Below are 19,710 nucleotides of genomic sequence, written 5' to 3' on the forward strand. Positions count from 1 at the left end.
AGTAACACAAAGCGCTGCCAGGGACTCAAATCCTGCACTGCCAGACGTGTCCACCTGCTGAAGCCAGTACATGTCCAGGCTCGTCTGCGGTTTGCTAGAGAGCATTTGGATGATCCAGAAGAGGACTGGTAGAATGTGTTATGGTCAGATAAAACCAAAACAGAACTTTTTAGTAGAAACACGGGTTCTCGTGCTTGGAGAAGAAAGAATACTGAATTGCATCCGAAGAACACCATACCCACCGTGAAGCATGGGGGTGGAAACATTTTTCTGCAAAGGGACCAGGACGACTGATCTGTGTAAAGGAAAGAATGAATGGGGCCATGTATCGAGAGATTTTGAGTGAAAATCTCCTTCCATCAGCAAGGGCATTGAAGATGAGACGTGGCTAGGTCTGTATACAGGCTTTTAATGCTGTGTTCAATGTAGTGCTGCAATGTTTAATTAGAGTTGCGTTGTAATGGTTTGTTTTGAAAGTGTTTGCATTTAGTTTTATTGATTTGGGTGGATACACTGCCCTCTAGTGGCAACAGTGAATATGACATAACTCATTTGCCATGGGTGAATCCAGCTGCTCCATGTTAAGACCAACATAAGGGAAGTTTTTGTTAAGGCTACTATGTTTTTTAATGCAGTCGTAATTTAGTTTATCGGTATATGTAGTTGTTTTCTGTGGGAATATGTGTTTGAACGATTTGTTAAGAGCATTGTAAAAAAAAAAAAAAAAAAAAAAAAGCGTTAGCATTTTATAACATTTAAGATAGCGGTCTTTTGCTATGCAAGTTAGCCAGTTGTTCTTTTTAGCTAGTTGATCCTCATTTATTTATTTATTTATTTATATACCGTTTGAGGCTAAACTCGGGTATTTTAACATCTTTTCAAATGAAAGTGCAGTTCTGCATAGTCTGAAGAGACAGTTGGGAGTGTTATTTTGTATTCGCATTTAATCCTCTTTTGAAAGTGCAATCTTAGCAAGCCTTTGTGTTACATCTCCTAAAATTGATTCTGCAACGCATTAAATGTTGGTAATCCGAAGACTCGAATATTCAAACTAACTAGTTGATAGATTAATCGACTACTAAAATAATCGATAGCTGCAGCCATATTCCATATGCACCAATTCCATATACTGCAATTTTCAGAGTATAAGGTGCACCTGACCATAAGCCCCCAACCACCAAATTTGACAAGAAAACGGCATTTGTTCATAGATAAACCGCACTAGACTATAAGGCGCAGTTGTCCTCACTGTACTACTTGATATTTACACCAAAAGATATTAACCGCTAAAGCTTTATTTGACAGCGGCATCATAAAACTGTCATAAGACCAAATGAGCCACAATGAAGCTTTGAACCAATTGGTTGAAGCTTCATTGCTTCAACAAGCTTCATTTGGCCATTACTGCTCCCTTGGGGGAGACAGTCAACCTCTGCTGCCACCTGTTGTTGTCCAACATGCCTCCTAGCATGCATTGCATTGCTAAAGATGTAAATTATGATCAAAATGTTCTGTGCTAATTATTTCTTCAGTTACTGTTCGAGTTGTTTCATTAATTCCTAGTTATGGTATTTGGTAACACTTTATTAGACAGTGGGACCATAGAACTGTCATAAGACCATCATAATTATGACATGACACTGCAATGAGCATTAATGAATGCTTATGACTGATGTCATTTTATGTCATCCGGCAAATTATCTCACTTTTGAATGGATGTAAAAGATCTGGGCTGGACACAAATGGAGTTACTGACATAATTTGCTGGATGACACTTAATGACATCTGTCATACACACCGAAACATGTCAGGTAAATAAAACAACCTAAAATGTTTGTCTGTGATAAAACAAACAAACAAAAAAATTAACTAATCTGTCATAATTCATAAAATTCATTAATGCAATGATAGTGTCACCTCAGTATGACGGACAAATAAGCTGCACTGAACTATAAGCCACAGGATTCAAAATAAGGGGAAAAATTAGCGGCTAATAGTCCGAAAATTACGGTAGTCATTACTTATGGACTCAATTGTTGTGATTTCTTGTCATGTGTGGAATGAGTTAATAACAATGTCTGGTAGAAACTTCATTTGAATTGCAGCTTTGGAAATGACTAATGAGATACCATGATTTCAAACTTATTTTCCCCATTGTATATATATCTATGTACAATATATATATATATATGTACAGTATATATATATAAAATATATATTTGGGCTGTCAAACGATTAACATTTTTTAATCGAGTTAATTACATCTTTAAAAGTAATTAATCGTAATTAATCGCAATTCAAACCGTCTAATCGCAATTCAAACCATCTATAAAATATGCCATATTTTTCTATAAATTATTGTTGGAATGAAAAGATAAGACACAAGACGGATATATACATTCAACATACGGTACATAGGTACTGTATTTGTTTATTATAACAATAAATCAACAAGATGCCATTAACATTATTAACATTCTCTTAAAGCGATCCATGGATAGAAAAACATGTAGTTCTTCAAAGATAAATGTTAGTACAAGTTATAGAAATTTTATATTAAAACCCCTCTTAATGTTTTCGTTTTATTAAAATTTGTAAAATTTGCAATCAAAAAATAAACTAGTAGCTCGCCATTGTTGATGTCATTACACCATGCTCACTCCTCAAACCCATAAAATCATTTGGACCCAAGCGCCAGCAGAGGGCGCCAAACAACAAAAAACAGGTAACAAGTAACAAGCGGACGTTACACTGCTGTCATTTTAATCTCAGCGGGGCATGTGCGTTAATTGCGTCAAATATTATTTTAACGTGATTAATTAAAAAAATAATTACCGCACCTTAACGTGATAATTGTGACAGCCCTAATATATGTGTGTGTGTACAGTATATAGAGCGAGAGAGAATCAATAAAAGGTGTGCACGTGTTCCACACTCAGGGGTGACGTGTCGCGAGGATGTGGACGAGTGCGCGTCGCATCCGTGCTTCGCTGGCGTAGACTGCACCAACTCGCTGGGTTCCTTCTCTTGTGACGCCTGCCCGCCCGGATTCGCCGGTAATGGCGTTGTCTGCACTCGTAAGTATATTTTTACTGAAAACCGTATAATAGACCCTACCCACCGACGTCACAAAATCACGTGCTCGCTGTATGGTTCCGCCCCCTTGTCCGTCATTTTGTGTCTGTATTATCAATGGTCTCAATTGATCGAGCAATTTATAATGCATTTCATGGAAGACCCCGTGCTTTCGGATGCCGTAAACTCACTTGATTCGTTGCAAAAAAGGCGTTATGTGGAAAAGCTTCAGTTTATCCATTCGCCAGATCCATATTTGATGCCTAAATTGATGTTTTTCGACCCGCTGTCTCCGCCGTATTTGCCTGACATCTGCTAGCTACCCTGATATGTACAACTATCTTGTCCACACAAAATCAGGCTATTCTCACGAAAGTTTGAAAAACTTTAAGAGCTTGGAGGCTTATAAATACTTCGTTGCTGGTTGGGTGAAACAGGTCCTCGTCCACGAAAATTCGGCAGGAATCTATCTTGTGCTTGGAAAGGTGAGTTACGAAATTTTCAATTCAAAATCTTTTGTTATTGCTAACATCCACTGTCAAGTCTAATGTATTTCATGTTGTTTGTCAATGGAGTTAGGGCTTTTAATGTTTATATGGTTTAGCGATAGCACTCTCACTACATACATACGTGTATGTTGTCGGCGATTAGCCTAGCAATGATCTTAATTGTGGTTGTCAGCCCAAAACCCTCTAAATATATATTAAATGCATCTTACCAGATATAAAATGACTACTACATAATCTGTGGTAATCGTTTGGAGCCCAGTTTTCTCGTCGAATTGCAGCAGCCCATCTCGCTCTCTTCTCTCCGGGTCTCTCGGAATCCGGTAGAACTTCAAGTCTCTCCGTCTTCTCCGTCTATCTTCTCTGTTATTGCAACCGACCGCCACACACGCCTTCACCATTTTGATTATTAACGTTAACGAGCAGAAGAACACGTCGTAAATAGGAGGAATGTACGTAGCCGAAACAGGGAAACATGATGTGTTGACGGACAATTGGGCGGCACCAGTCAGGAGGAAGGAGTTGTGACGTCACGTGGGTAGGGTCTATAGGCCAGTTTTCAATTTTTTGCTTTCTATTAATTGTTTGTTTTTTACGGCCTGTTTTCTTAATTGTGTGTAGTGTGAATGCGCAAATTGACAGAGGTGGGTAGAATAGCCAAAAACTTTACTCAAGTAAGAGTAGTGTTACTTCGAAACAGTATTACTTGAGTACAATTAAAAGTAGTTATCAAAATATTTACTAAAGTACAAGAAAAAGATAATGAAAAGAATACTCACGTAATGAGTGACTGCTTACAGTGTGTTGATGATAATGATACAATTTTTTTCTATATGTACAGTTATTACTAAAAACTGTGACATTCGGCCTAAAAAAAAGTACACAAAAATGACTGGATTCCGACTACAAAAATCTTAAGAAATGGAACATCACCCATCCAAAAAGCATGAGTACTCTGTAGTGGAAAAAAACCATTTCTATCATGAAATTAAAACCATCGTATCTCCGGTTTTTGGTGGTCTATTGGCGCCAAATCAAAACTTGAAGACAGGTTAAAATCTGCGCATTCGAGTAATGTTGACGGCAGCGCTCTGCCAAATAGTTTATTTTTGACGGCGGTTTAAAGACGCCACATGATTGAACAGGGCGGCGTGATCATAGGATTTCTGATTCCAAGTTTGAATGTGGTCATGTGACAAAATTGTTACGTGTGATTGGTGTAATGGAGTCATGTGATTGTTGCTGCAACATCTCATTGGGGAAACCTGTGAAGCCACTGTGCTGCAAAAATAAAGTAAAATCTAACATGTAGAATAAAGAGAAAAAAATATAATGACTCTAGCGTCGCCCAAATTAGTGAAGTAAGGATAGCGTTTCTTCTTCACAAATCTACTCAATCAAAAGTAAAATGTATCACGTGGTACAACTACTTGTAGAAGTACTTTTTTCTCAAACAGTTACTCAAGTAAATGTAACGGAGTAAATCTACTACCCACCTTTGTATTTTTGATTTTCTGTTTCCCAGCCGCCCGAGCAACAGCGGCCATGGAGAGAGTGGCGCGGCTCCCCTCCAGGACCCGAGCCCCCCTGACCCCCCCGGCTTTGCCGTGCTCCCCTAGTCCATGCTACCCCGGTGTTCGCTGCTTCCCGAGCCCGCACGTGGCGGCGGGTTTTGTCTGCGGAGCCTGCCCGCCAGGTGTCCACGTCAATGGGACCGCTTGCACGCATATGGGTAAGGATTACTAGACCATCGTGGGGATGCTTTGCAAAGCAAATCTCCCCACAAAAAATCTTCATGACCTAGAAATGGCCTAAAATCAATATGAAATAATCCAAAATGTATGGGAAGTGACCCAAAATCAACAGCGAGTGACCCTAAAATTAAAAAGGAGGTCACCCAAAATTAACCTATTGCCCGCCATTGACAAGAATAGATTCAATTCATTTAAAGGGAACCTCAGACTTAAACACTTGTAGGCACTAATAAGCCACAATTGCTCTCTTCTACTAAAATGTGTTATTAGAAATAAAATATTGCCATTTATTTAAAAATCTATAATATTTAGTACATGTTTTGACCTTCGGAGGGCGGCATGTTATATAAGTGCAATGGACGATCGGGGTGATGACGTAGATTGTCACTGTCACTCGAGGAATACTTCTGGGTTACTGCAATTCCCTCTAAAAGTAGCGAGTACTTACTATTTGTGTTTTAACTGAGTCTTTTATTACCTTTTTATTGCCTCAAAACACTTTTGTATGTGTTTCCCTCTCATACTTTTATAGCATTGTGATTTCTTGTGGTAGCTTTAAAGCAGATTGTTGATCTGTTTACCACATTGGTCACGTAGCATATTTAAACCACCCTCGCTTGATATTACTACATTTACGGATTTTCTTAAGATATCTTTAGTATGTTCAGTCTGTATGCAGCTAAACAAAACAAGCTGAAAGCGCACAGTAGTATTTTGGGTGTCAAATTTGCCTCTTGTAGAACGTTTCGCTGTTGTAGCACATTTTGGCAGAACACCGTTTTTTTTCCTACTCTCGTCTCGTCTCATCCCGTCTTTCCCTTTCATTTTGCTTTTGCTGCTCGTTTTGTGAAATATCGACAGTGCTGTCATGCTTATTAATGTTCTTCTCTGGTTCAAATTGAAAGGGTTGAACAAATGACAAGTTTATGTCGCTAGAGTCATACTCTGGAAGCCCAGCAGCGTAACCATGTGACGTCACCACCCTGCGACGTCAACAACAATGGTGACCTACTAGTAAAACTAATTTACAAATTGTATAAAAACGAAAACATCAAGAGGGGTTTAAATATCAAATTATTTTAACTCATAGTTACGTTTATCTTTTCAGTACTACAAGTGTTTCTATCCGTGGTTCATTTTCGTTCAATCAAATGGATTGGACGTCTCACGCCATCAATGACCAGTGGCGCCACCAGCGGGTGGCCACGGCCCCCCCTATAAATTTGTTGGCCACCACACTGGCCACCCTGCTTGCCAGTATATCGCTAGATTGTTGTAGCATCAGTTATTCATTTCATCCCATTAGACAATTCAGTAATTATTTTTGCGTTACATTAAACAATGATATGAGTGTATGATGCACATACGGTATAGCATGGTAATCTGTTGATCCCTGTTAGGAAGTACTTTTTATGCTTTGTTCATTCTGTAATAATTATTTTTGTGTCACATTAACATTGTGTTGGGAAATATCCAGTTAAGATATGATTGCCTCTGTACTTGCTTTTATTTGTATCTGCCAGCACCTGCTTTTCCCCAGTAATTATTTTGTTTTGTTAAATGTACACCTTATGCCTAACACAATAAAACAGAATTGTTGTGGAACTCAAAATGTTGACGGTACAGTTATGGACTATGCACATTAAATCATTAGTAACATCAAATATTACACAATACACCAAAGTATATCAGTAGCCGTGTCCTTAAGTCTTTCTGATAGTTTTCCCCTGACCTTTTTACTGCAATAATATAATGAAAACCTGAAATTATGGCTTTTAGTTTTGGTGTGCCACCCCAAGATTTTAAGTGGCCCCATCTGGCCACCGCTATGAAAAATTTCTGGAGGCGCCACTGTCAATGGCAGCCAATGAGTTGACAAGTAAGTGACTGAAAAATTGACCTGTGACACGACAAAGGATCCCCTTTATTGTCACTTGTGCTTTTCTTCCAAGTCATCTTTTTTAACAAGCGTTTCTTTGCAGACGTGGCCAGCACCAACAGCCAACCTGATTACAGCTGGGAAATGACGCCGACCAACTTCCCCTCATCTTCATCATCATCATCATTATCATCATCCTCCTTCGCACAGAAACGGCACCCCGAAAGAAGCAAGAAACCAGGGCACTGCCCGATCGGGTACGCGAGCGACGGAGTCGCATGTAAAGGTAATAACGGATTGGGCGTCGCTCACCGTCAATGGCAGTCAGTGAGCTAATAACTCCATGTTGACGTCCAGCCGTGTGCAGGTTTCTGTGCGGTAGGAACATGGAGTGCACGCAGCCCAACACCTGTACATGCAAGCAGGGATATACTGGATACAACTGTCATATAGGTGAGAAATACTGGACTTTAAAGGTACCACGGATAGAAAGACATGTAGTTCTTAAGAGATAAATGTTGGTATGAGTTATAATAATTCACTCTTAATGTTTTGTTTTAATAAAATTTGTAAAATTAACTAGTGGGCTGCCATTGTTGTTGACGACGCAATGCACCCTGGGCGGTGACATCACTGGACAACCCTGCCGACCTTCCACAGTGTCACTCTTTTACTACATAAACATGTCGTCGGTTATGGCGCTGAGTTTCCTTTCCGTGTTGGACACTGAACATGCCTGTGAAACCTCGGGAGTATAGTCTTTATATTGGCCCTGCTTAGGTCTCCAGCTATAATATGAGCGCCATCAGTGTGAGCCCGCTGCTGTGAGAGAGCGCCATGCTAGTGTTAGCATCTGGTGGGATGTGCACAGCAGTGATTGTAACAACAGTTAGCTCTCTCGGGAGAAAATTAGGCCGGGATCTAACAGACATGCACTCAATGTCTGGGGAACAGTGCTTCTCTATGATTGTACTGTTGTTGCACCAGTTGTCGTGCACGTAGATACAGAGCCTCCCACCTCTGGGAGTCCTTACCCGAGTCCTCTGTTTAATTCCAGCAGTGCAGAAAGTAGTAGTCTCACTTGTTCGTCAGGGATGTTATGTCGGTCAAAAAAAAATCCTCGCGAACTACCATTTTGTGTCGGTAGCAGATGTCCACGAGATCTTGACGGGCGTAGTGGTGCAACGCTGATGTACAGAATCCAAAGACATATAAAATACAAAAAATAGCACTGAAGGGGAGAGCCATGAGCCACTGCATCTGTATGCGGCGCCATCATCAATCATCAATATCTCTGCAAGCCGCCTAGGATCGGTTTAAAGACACTGCTGATGAGATGGAATTTATGCAGGTACGACGTTGGGAATTAATCCCACAGCTAGGTAACAAAACAATCTGACCAGCAGCATATGTTTCTAAAAACATATTTCAATAAATGAAAACAATTGTGGCTTATTAGGGCCTACATGTCTTTAAGTGTGAGGTTCCCTTTAAAAAAAATAAAAAATAAATAGATAGAATAATAGACCTTAGGGCTACAGATGCTTCGTAGGGGTGAAACAAAGTAAGCATGTATTTTGGTCCAAGGCTATTAAATGTTTTGTAGACCAGCAGCAGCCCCTTAATTCTGGCCATATTTTCTAGGTGGTAATAGGCAGATTTAGTGACAAACTTTTGATGGCTGATGAAGTTTAGGTCTGAGACAATAATTATGCCAAGATTTCTGGCCTAGGTTTGTAGCTGTAAAAGTGACAATGTGCCCAGGTGAGCGCTGATCCTTGACCTTTACTTTTTTTTTTGCTCAAAAAGAATCACCTCTGTCTTTCCCACATGTATCTATTATTTCATTTATAGTTGATATTTAATATTCTAAAATTTTACAGAAAATTTACAGAAAAACAATTTTGAAACTTCAATTTTAAAAATATTTTGATTTTTTTTCCCCCCTATTTTTGCTTTCCATTTTAATCTAAATTTAATTGGCAATCATTATATTACTTGTGTTGTTAACTTTTGTTGTTGTTATAGTTTTCAAGATTTATTCTTTTTTTTTTTTTCCTAACGAAAGCCGTGTGCCGTCCAGACTGCAAAAACCAGGGCAAATGCGTGCGCCCCAACGTGTGCGAGTGCACCCTAGGCTACAGTGGACCCACCTGCCAAGAAGGTGACACCGCATCACACTTGTTCAAATGTTCATTTTTTCCCATCTATTCTTACTTGTCTTTTTTTTTAAATAGCGAGCTGTGAGCCGCTATGTCAGCATGGAGGAACGTGTCTGGCCAGGAATCTTTGCACCTGCCCGTATGGCTACGTGGGACCCAGATGCCAAATCAGTTAGATCATATTTTCTGAATAATTCATTAACCTTTATTTATTTAGGGCTATAAATTTATTTGGCAAAAAAACCCAAAAAACTCAAATTTAATGGCTTTTTTTCTGGTAACGTTACAATTTGAGCCCTGTATGGAATGGAATTTTATTGTCATCATCATCGGTATCATTGACAGTCATTGACAATTACAAAATGTGATATGATTTGCCCGAAGGAACCGAAGAAGAAGACAAAGGCGGACGAGATGAAGCATATGCTTATCAGTTTCCCATCCCCCATACAACTAGAGACGCACATTCAGGCATGGAACATACATCAAAACTGTACAATAACACAATCAACACTCTGAGTTTAGTAACCTAGCATCCAGTCAGGCAGCTCAATTAATTTCAGGGCGTACAAGGTTATTGCTTAGTCATGTCCTTGACATTTTTGCATCTGTTTGCTGTGGAACATTTTGTTGTGGCTATTTGTGTGGCAAAAGTGATTATGTGTTATCACAGCTGGTGTGAGTAGCGGCAACAGTTAGCGCACACAAAGGTCACTGTAACAGTTTCATCAGACATGTATGTATAAAATCAAACAACATGCTGTACATATTTTATCCCAAGATTGATGTCTCCACAACAAAAGCATGCTTATTATTCGTTTTATACAGTATATTTTCCATATACTAGACATTTGAATCAGGAGCTCGGTAGACACAGCAGATAATTATGTTTTTACAATTGGGGATTAGGAGCTCAATTGTAATACATTCAAGGAGATTGTCAATCATAATTGCAACACCCCCTCTCCTCTTACAAGCCCGATCGATTCATGTCATGTTATGTCCGTGCAAATTAAAGTCAGAGCCTTTGTTATCTTTAGTAGATAATCCTTAGTGTGTTCGAGACTCTTGTAGAGAATCCTGCCGTTGATAGGTTTCAGCTTACCGTCCACATCCACGAGTTGTTATACTGGTCCGCTGTGTGGTGTTTACAGTTATCCAGCTATTATAGTTAGCTGGTCAAGACTCGTGATACCTGTTATCTTCATATCTTGCGTCTTGACAAGGATCCTGCAATCCGAGACCCAGGTGTTGGCTATTTTCCCAGCTTTCTTGAGTTGACGTGCTTTTCTTGCAATTTCGGCATTTCGGCGAGTCAAGTTGTCATTCAAAAAAATCTTCGACCCTTTCAGGTGGCGGCGCTAGTTAAGCAGGGCAGTCTTGGTCTTGTGGTCTGCCAGCTTCATGAGCACCGTCGCCGGTCCTCTCCCCCCAGATGGGAGCAGAAGGCAGCGACGGATGTCCAGCGGTTCCATGTTTATTCCATACTCTTTCAGTTTAGCAATTGCCAGTTGCGCCACTGTGTCCCCTGGGCTCGGCGTCAGTTGTAATCCAGAAATGATGAGCTCATTTGCGCGTCGGCACTGGTCAAGATCATCAGCCAAAATTTCCAGCCTCTTGATGCGAACATCTCTCTCCTCGACCGCCTGCTTGAGTTTCTCGTTTTCAGCGTAAAGGAACTGTAGCTCTCTGACGATTTCTTGATTCTCGGTTTTGAATCAAGCCAGTCAAGGAGACCTCCATCTTCTGTATGGAGGATTTTATTTCATCCAAGTCACCAGGTTTCAGATTCTTCGGCGCCATACTGGGAGTCGAGCTTGCTGGCCCTGAGCGCTTATCGGTTGAGATTAGAGAGTGCTTCAGGAGCTCAGAGTGCGTCTGTACACGTTGAAGGCTGAGCAGCGAATGTAAAAACAAAATACAGCTTTACTCTCCAATACTATGTGTCTTACTAGTGAGGGTAAAATTACTATTTTTATTTTGGGGATGTGTCTAAATTTAGCCATTAGGTATATTTTCCATCATTCATCATCATATTTTTATTTTTTTCAGTCAAGGGAATGGCGCCTAACAAAAATCCCTATTCATTTCCAATGGCAAAAAAAAAAAAAAAATCAAAATACACCAAAATGTGCAAAAAGTGACCTTTGAGTACCCTAGAATTAACTAGAAGATGCAATTTATGGGGGAATTGCATAGCGACTCTATTGGCTGGTAACGTTTTAACAGATAAATCTGTCACTGGAACCGACAGAAATGAATGATGTATCCGTATTTTGGCTTTAACTGACATCGCCGTCTTTGGCATTGGTAGTAACATTATGATAACCTGTGAAAAATAGTTAAACTGCAAAAAAATGCAGGGAAAAAAAACATCAAAATCTGTCCAAAAAGCAAAAGACTGTGATAACTACAGGAAACAAAAAAAGTGTAAAAATGTCATAAATGGCAAAAAGTGTGAAAACTGCACAAACCATGAAAACTGTAAAAAAATGTAGTTCCATCAAAATTTGACAAAACATCCCCATTTATTTCCAATTGGAAAAAATGACTCAAAATCAACAGGAAGAGACCTGCAAAAGGGCCAAAAACCTACACTAAGTGACTCATGAATACCCATAATCAACTAGAGTTGATTCCAAATGTATTGGAAGAGATCCCATAATGCCCCAAAATTTGCAGGAACTGACCTGGAAATCAACAGGAAGTGACGAATGAGCAGGACCTGATGAGGAAATGCCCTACAATTAACAGGAATTGGTCTAAAATGTGGCGAAGGTGACCCCAGAATGCCTAGAAGGTGACCTGGAAATGCCCCAAAATCAACAGGAAGTGACCAATGAACAGCAAGTGATCCGAAAATGTTCTTAAACCAACAGGAAATGATCCAAAAAGTACAGGAACTGGCACCAGAATGTCTGAAAACGTGCAAGAAGTGACCCAAAATCAACTGGAGGTGACAACAATAGACATCCAATTTATTTAAACTGGGCGGACTAGCTGAGAACACTCATCTTTTAGTGCCGTTGACAGTGGTAGACGTCCGATGGCAGCCAATGAGTATGATATGACTCCCCCAACATTTTGTCAATTTCCATGTAAAATCAAGAATTTACTATAACAAAAAAATGAACTGTCTGTGTGCATGTCAGTGGTGTGTAATAGGCACTGCGAAAACGGAGGCGAGTGCGTTTCTCCGGACGTATGTGAATGCAAACCAGGCTGGAACGGTCCAACGTGCAACTCTGGTAAAAACCAACATAATTCATATCAATTATAATAGTCTTAATCATAATAATAGGCAGTAATGATGTCTTTCTTCAGCTGAGTGCAGTCCGGTGTGTCTGAACGGCGGAACGTGCGTCAAGCCAAACACGTGCGCATGTCCTGCTGGATTCTATGGCTCGCAGTGTCAAATTGGTGAGAAAATAAATTAGCATTAGTTATTCGTGTAGTTTTTTTCACACGGTATTTATTTACTCATAATAACTTTATAGGACACTCATTTTATTTATTTTATTCATTTTTATTTACTATCACATGTGATTCCATATAATGTTGTTGTTGTTTTTTTAACTAATACAAAAACAAAATAGACACAAAAAAGGAAAATAAAATCTGAGGTAAAATTAAAAACTAAACAAAATGGTGATACATTTTTCATTTCCATTTTGTGCAGTGTTTTAAAAAATCCGCTTCCAATCTATTTTTCTAAATTTTTATAAAAGAAAAAAAAAAAACATTAAAAAAAAAATAGAAAAAGAAAAAATGGTAAATATCATATTCCCCACCCCCTTATTTATAAATGTAATTCTAAAAATTATGAATTAAAAAATTTTAAAATATTAAATATATATTTTTTGAAAAGTTTAATTCTAATTTTTTAAAAATAATAATAAAAAAGATGAATATGATATGATGATCTTTTTTGTTATTTTTAAAAATTTGATTATTATTATTTTTTTTAAAGTAAGTATGTTTTTTATTTTTAGTGTTTAATTCTAAACTAGTAGAAACTTTAGATTCTAAAGTTTAGAGTATTATTATTTTTAATTAATGTTTTTAAAAAAAAAGACTAATAATTAAAATCGTAAACATTTTAAATAATACAATTATAATTGAGACCTAGCGTCCACTTTCTGTGTCATTTAGGCGACACTTACACGCCTACATGACCTAAAATGTGGATTCCACATGTGGACTCCTGGTCTTTATTGTCTTTATATAGTTATTTTTCTATAGTTACCGAAATTTTCACACAAGGCGCACCTGACTATAAGCCGTCACCCAGCAAATTTGACATGAAAACGGCATTTTTTCATAGATAAGCTGCACTGGACTATAAGCCGCAGCTGTCCTCACTGTATTATGGGATATTTACTCCAAAAGACATTAACCAGTAAAACGTTATTTGACAGCGGCATCATAGGACTGTCATTAGACCAAATCAACCACCATGAAGCTCTGAACCAATTGGCTACAAATCTTCATTGCTTCAAGAAACTTCATTTGGCCATCACAGTTGTCTTGGGGTAGGCAATTCACTTTTGCTGCCACCTGCTGTCAACACTGTTGTCGTCCAACATGCCTCCTAGCATGCATTGCAGCGCTACATATATAAATCACAATCAAAATTCATGTTCTGTGCTAATTATTTCTTCAGTTACTGTTCTAGTTGTTTCATTAATTGATAGTTATGGAATTCTGTCACACTTTATCTGACAGTGGCGCCATAAGACTGTCATAAGACCATCATAATTATAACATGACGCTGCCAAGAGCATTAATGAATGCTTCTGACAGACATCTTTTTGTGTCAGCCGGCAAATTATCTCACTTTTGAATGGAAGTAAAAGATCCGAGGTGGACATAAATTTGCCGGATGACACTAAATGTCATCTGCATTCATTAATGACTATGATAATGTCATGTCATAATTATGACGGTCTTATGACGCTTGCTGTCAAATAAAGTAGTGCTGCAACGATTAATCGATTAACTCATGTATTCGATTAGAAAAAAAGATTCGAATTAAATTTTGCTGCTTCGAGTATTTAAATTTAATTAAGGTGGCGTTTTTATGGTTTATTTTGAAAGTGTTTGCATTTAGTTTCATTAATTTGTGTGGATACACTGCCCTCTAGCCTGCCTCATTTCACATTGCTGAATCCAGCAGCTCCATGTTAAGACCAACATAGCTAAGTTTTTGTTTGAGCTCATGTTTTTTTAATGCATTATCAATTTAGTTTATAGGTATATTTTGCCGCTTTTGTGGGAACATCTGTCTGAACCATTTGTTTAGAGCAGGGGTCAGCAACCCTGGTCCTCCAGTGCCACTATCCAGCTTGTTTTCCATGTCTCCCTCCTTTGACACACCTGAATCAAATGATCAGCTCATCAGCAAGCTCTGCAGGAGCCTGATAACGATCATGATTATTTGATTCAGGTGTGTTAAAGGAAGGAAACATGGAAAACAAGCTGGATAGTGGCACTCGAGGGCCAGGGTTGCTGACCCCTGGTTTAGAGCATTGTAAAAAAAAAAAAAAGTTAGCATTTTGTGGCAGTTAAGCTAGTGGACTTTTGCTATGTAATTTAGCCAATTGTTCTTTTGTTGTACTCCCCATTTATTACGTTATTTTTTTATACCATTTGAGGCTCAGCTCAGGAATTTTAATTGTTCATGTTCCTTATCCGATTACTCGATTATTCGAATCACGAGTTCATCGATTAATTGACTACTAAAATAATCGATACCTGCAGCCCTAAAATGAAGTGTTGCCTATTAATCCAAATAAATCAACAAATAAGCCATACTGGACTATAAACCATAGGACTATAAGAATTCAAAATGAGGGAAAAAAGTAGCGGCTTATGGTCCGAAAATTACGGTATATAGTTTTTTTTAATGACCAAAAATAGTCACTTAAATGACAATTTCATATCTCTAGCTGTGTGCAGCCCGCCTTGCAAGAATGGCGGTCAATGCATGAGAAACAACGTCTGTTCGTGTCCTGAAGGCTATATGGGGAAACGGTGTCAAACAAGTGAGTGGCACACATACACGTGCTTATTATACACTTATTTTACATAAATAACATGTTACTATGTGTGGCAGGCGTGTGTGAGCCCACATGTATGAACAATGGCAAATGCGTGGGGGCCAACACGTGCTCATGTGCGTCTGGATGGAGAGGAAACAGATGCCACATACGTATGTATACAGCACAATGAAATTCTGTTAGGGAACGGCGAACTGTTAAATATGCGTTGAAGAATGGGGCAAACTTTCTTCAGACCAATGTCAAAGACTGATAGATGGCTACAAAAAGCGTCTCACTGAAGTTATTTCAGCCAAAGGAGGTAACAGTAGTTATTAGATGGTAGGGTGTCCTAACTTTTTCCTCAGTTAGAATATGCATTATTGTTGATATGTTTGGTTTAATGAGTAAAATGATGTTAATTTTTGTTGTTCACTTTATTTCCAGAGATAAAGAAAAAACAGATCAGAGATTGATATGTGAACATTTCTTAAGAACTGACTCTAAACAACTGAATAATTAAAAGGGGTGTCCTAATTTTTTCACATGACTGTAGTTATACGCACCCCCTAACCCAAACAGTTTATGTACTTACACAATAATATTCAAAAGAGAGCAAAAAAATGCCGTTTAGAGTCCGCAAAAGACTTCTTCTTGTAATACTACTGCTCCTACTACTATTAATATTAATGTTTTGTTTGTGTGTTTCCATTTTAGCTGTGTGTCTGCAAAAATGTAAAAATGGCGGCGAGTGTGTGGGGCCCAACACGTGCCACTGTCCCACCGGCTGGGAGGGTCTTCACTGTCAGACACGTGAGCCACCTATTGCAGTCTTAAATTTTATTATCTTTGTATGAGTGACAACAATCTTTTCCTGTGCTTTTCTCTACTGTACATACAGCGGTGTGCAGGCGTCGCTGCCTGAATGGGGGGCGCTGCGTGCTGCCCGACTACTGTTACTGTCGGAGGGGCTTCAAGGGCCTCACCTGCGATGTTCAGGTGCTTTTTACTTAGCTCGTTGACTGCCATTGACTGGTAGACGTCCAATCCATTTGAACTTGGGGGACTGTTAGTGAATGATCTTGTTTCATGTACAGCAGTGTTTTTCAACCTTTTTTGACTCATGGCACGCTTTTACATCGGAAAAATCTTGCGGCACACCACAAACCAAAAATGTTCCAAAATTATTTTCTGTACAGTATATTCAATTATGAAATTATTTCTCAGCATGTATACTTACTCAGTGTGAAACTTGAGCCTGTTTAGATGAACACAAAGTCAATATCCTTATTCTTCAACAGCTCTCAGTCTTTGTTTTTATTAATTTATTTTTTATAGCAGTTATGCTTGAAAAAGCTCAGAATTATCAGACGGGGGACTTGAGCAATGTCTTTAACCACATCAGGGCCGAGTATCTTGCAGACAATGGCTTTGTAGGCATCCCGATCGATCGGGTCCGATCACGTCATTTTCAAAGTATTGGAATTGGCAAAAAAATATCGGATATACCTTTTTTTAATATATATATATTTTTTATTGACATCGTTTTCTAATTATATTTAATGTTACAGACAAAATGTCTTACACTCATCTAGAGTAGTTTTGGCTTATTGTAGGGCTATCAAATTTATTGCGTTAACGGCGGCAATTAATTTTTTTAAATTAATCACGTTAGGTAATTAACGCATGCGCTGCACGACCCACTCACGCATTGTCGCGTTCAATCTATAAAGACGCCGTTTTACCTATAGATAGCGAAAAGGCAGCGTATACTGAGTAGAGAGAATTTTGACAGCCTTTGGAGCTATTTTTTATGTGGCTAAAGACTTACAATTTCTTCCAATGTGGGGAAGTAAGGTAGTAGTTGATCATTTTCTGAACACCCTAAGTTCTTTCCCAACGCAGAGAAGATATATCAATTGGTGCCCCTACGCACAGTCATGGTTGCACTTCCCATCATGCATTTGGGCAGAAGTTAAATGGCTGCAGTATCATTTACTGAAAGTTCAACAAATACACTATATGGCAATATTTAGTCACAATATACAAAGTCACATTTATCCTTTAAGAGTTACAAGTCTTTCTATCCGTGGATCCCTCTCACAGAAAGAATGTTAATAATGTAAATGTCATCTTGAGGATTTATTGTCATAATAAACAAATACAGTACTTATGTACTGTATGTTGAATGTATATATTCGTCCGAGTTTTATTCATTTTTCTCTTAATGCATTGCCAAAATGTATATGATCGGGAAAAAATGTCGGGAATGATTGGAATTGAATCGGGAGCAAAAAAAAGCAATCGGATCGGGAAACATCGGGATCGGCAGATACTCAAACTAAAACGATCGGGATCGGATCGGGTGCAAAAAAACATGATCGGAACAACCCTAGTTGTAATTAATATCTCTGTCACGGTGTCGGACTTTTTGGACTTAGCAACAAGCTAACTGGCTTTGAGGGCTTTCTCATTTTCCTTCGTAGTTTTTATATTACAGAAAAAAGTTGCCTGTTTCTTTGTGTTTTCACGAAGGCGAACAAAATAGTCCATGGACTTGCTTTGAAGCAACGGGTGTTTCGTTTGGAGATGATGGTTAAACTTGCTTGGCACCATGGCGCTGTTCTTCGATTGCTGCTCGTGTCGCGTTCAAGAACTGCTCGGATTTTTAGCCATTAGCCACCTTGCTGTTCTCAACAATGTGTTGTAATATAACACAGGGGGAGGATTGACGGTCATCACATATGGATAAAATAGAAAGGACACTATCGAGTATATCGACACATGACAAGTCAAACCAAATAATGTGCAGTAGACATGTTGGGGTCCACATTGTTGCGGACAGCAAGGTCGTTGATGGCTAGAAATCCGAGCAGTTTTTGAACGCGAAACGGGCAAACCTCGCTCATCTGTACATGACCTAGAACTTTCTACCTACTCCTTTGTTCCTTCCTACTGCAACTCCGCCCGACGACATAAAAAAATATATATATTGTAATAGCCCCGAATGGGGAAATAGAAAGGAGTCGGTGATGACTTTCCCACTTTATTGTGTCAACAATGGAAAATAATAAACAAAATAACAGCGGTCTCCGCAACATGCGACTGCTGACTTGCTCTAACGCCGTTCTCCCTCCCTCCTTCCTTGATTCCTGCTACGTCACCACTCTGCAGTCTGACAGTTACGGACATTACAATATATAGATACACCGGTTGAAAAACACTGGTGTACAGTATGTATGTATTGTGGTACTTAGCTTTAACTAAAGCTAGTTTCATACTGCAGGTCTAAATGCACAATTCCGATTTTTCTTTGTCACATCTGTTTTCTTGACGTGTCCGTTTAGACTGCCTTTGTCCATTGGGCCCGTTCAAGTATCCCGCAAGAACACTAATTCGCAGTCTGACACGCGCTGAGCAAGAAGATCCGCATGTGTAGAAGCATCAAAACAAATAGGTACACATGCTAGCTGTATGTCATTCCAGGGGGATTATATTTTGATTTCCAAAAAGAGGACACAAATAACAGACATGAATAATCTTTGTTTAGTGTTATATTCTAAGTTTATATGGACGCACGTGTATGACGCACGCACATAAGCGTCAGTTTGCCCCGACTCGGCCATGTAAGCAATACTGAAACATTGTTCATTTGGCGCACAGAAAGAAAATCGAGCATTATCAGGCTTATAATTTTCATTCATTCATTTTCATATGACTGTGGTCAAGCCCGCCTCCTGCGTAAAGCCTAGTTTAAGCTAGGAGCTAATGCTAATGCACAGCTACATCCTGCCTGCCGCTCTCGCTTTTTGCTGACATAATTGCTGCATGAATTCCGATTTTGGATACTTAACAGTTCAGACCGCCGCCAATTTCGGGAAAAATGTGGCCCGGAACAGATTTAAATCACATACGAAAGTGACCCTGATTGGATTTTAAATGGTCCACTTCTATGCGACTTGTCACGTTCGGACCGTCAGGTTAATGCCTCATTCGAGTCGGAAAAACACGGAAAAATTGAATTTGTGCATAAAGACCTACGGTATGAACCTAGCCTAATTTGCTGCCATTCTATTTTCATAGGCTGTTCAATCCACACAGACACAGTATTTCTTGTAATATATAAAGTAGTATATTGTTCCCCCCCCTTTTTTTTTTTTACTTGCAACATTAAATTTCCCAAAAAGCACAGACGAAGAAATATAACTTCAGTATATTAAATGACTTTATTTGAAATATACTATATATTTTTTTATCTTGAAAAACTAGGACTGCATATTTGTAACGCTTTTACTC

At 38.9% G+C, this 19,710-nt stretch overlaps 1 protein-coding gene across 5 annotated transcripts in view; it reads left to right on the top strand.

The window, feature by feature from the left end:
- Positions 1–19,710, top strand: part of LOC130914728 (von Willebrand factor D and EGF domain-containing protein-like) — a 46,786-nt gene that overhangs the window by 24,838 nt on the left and 2,238 nt on the right. For 3 of the 5 annotated variants that reach the window (XM_057834177.1, XM_057834175.1, XM_057834173.1), the window contains 13 exons: positions 2,940–3,077; positions 5,107–5,313; positions 7,318–7,500; positions 7,572–7,667; positions 9,283–9,378; positions 9,452–9,547; positions 12,529–12,624; positions 12,701–12,796; positions 15,325–15,420; positions 15,492–15,587; positions 16,132–16,227; positions 16,316–16,413; positions 18,762–18,845. In XM_057834177.1, coding sequence (XP_057690160.1) covers positions 2,940–3,077; positions 5,107–5,313; positions 7,318–7,500; positions 7,572–7,667; positions 9,283–9,378; positions 9,452–9,547; positions 12,529–12,624; positions 12,701–12,796; positions 15,325–15,420; positions 15,492–15,587; positions 16,132–16,227; positions 16,316–16,413; positions 18,762–18,809 — 1,442 coding nt within the window. In that variant the 3' untranslated portion in view covers positions 18,810–18,845. Of the gene's footprint in view, positions 1–2,939; positions 3,078–5,106; positions 5,314–7,317; positions 7,501–7,571; positions 7,668–9,282; positions 9,379–9,451; positions 9,548–9,760; positions 10,352–12,528; positions 12,625–12,700; positions 12,797–15,324; positions 15,421–15,491; positions 15,588–16,131; positions 16,228–16,315; positions 16,414–18,761; positions 18,846–19,710 lie in introns of those variants that run through there. The other 2 variants (XM_057834174.1, XM_057834178.1) reach the window with 2 other exon arrangements.

Source organism: Corythoichthys intestinalis, chromosome 4 (assembly GCF_030265065.1).
Source record: "Corythoichthys intestinalis isolate RoL2023-P3 chromosome 4, ASM3026506v1, whole genome shotgun sequence".
NCBI classification, from domain to species: Eukaryota; Metazoa; Chordata; class Actinopteri; order Syngnathiformes; family Syngnathidae; genus Corythoichthys; species Corythoichthys intestinalis.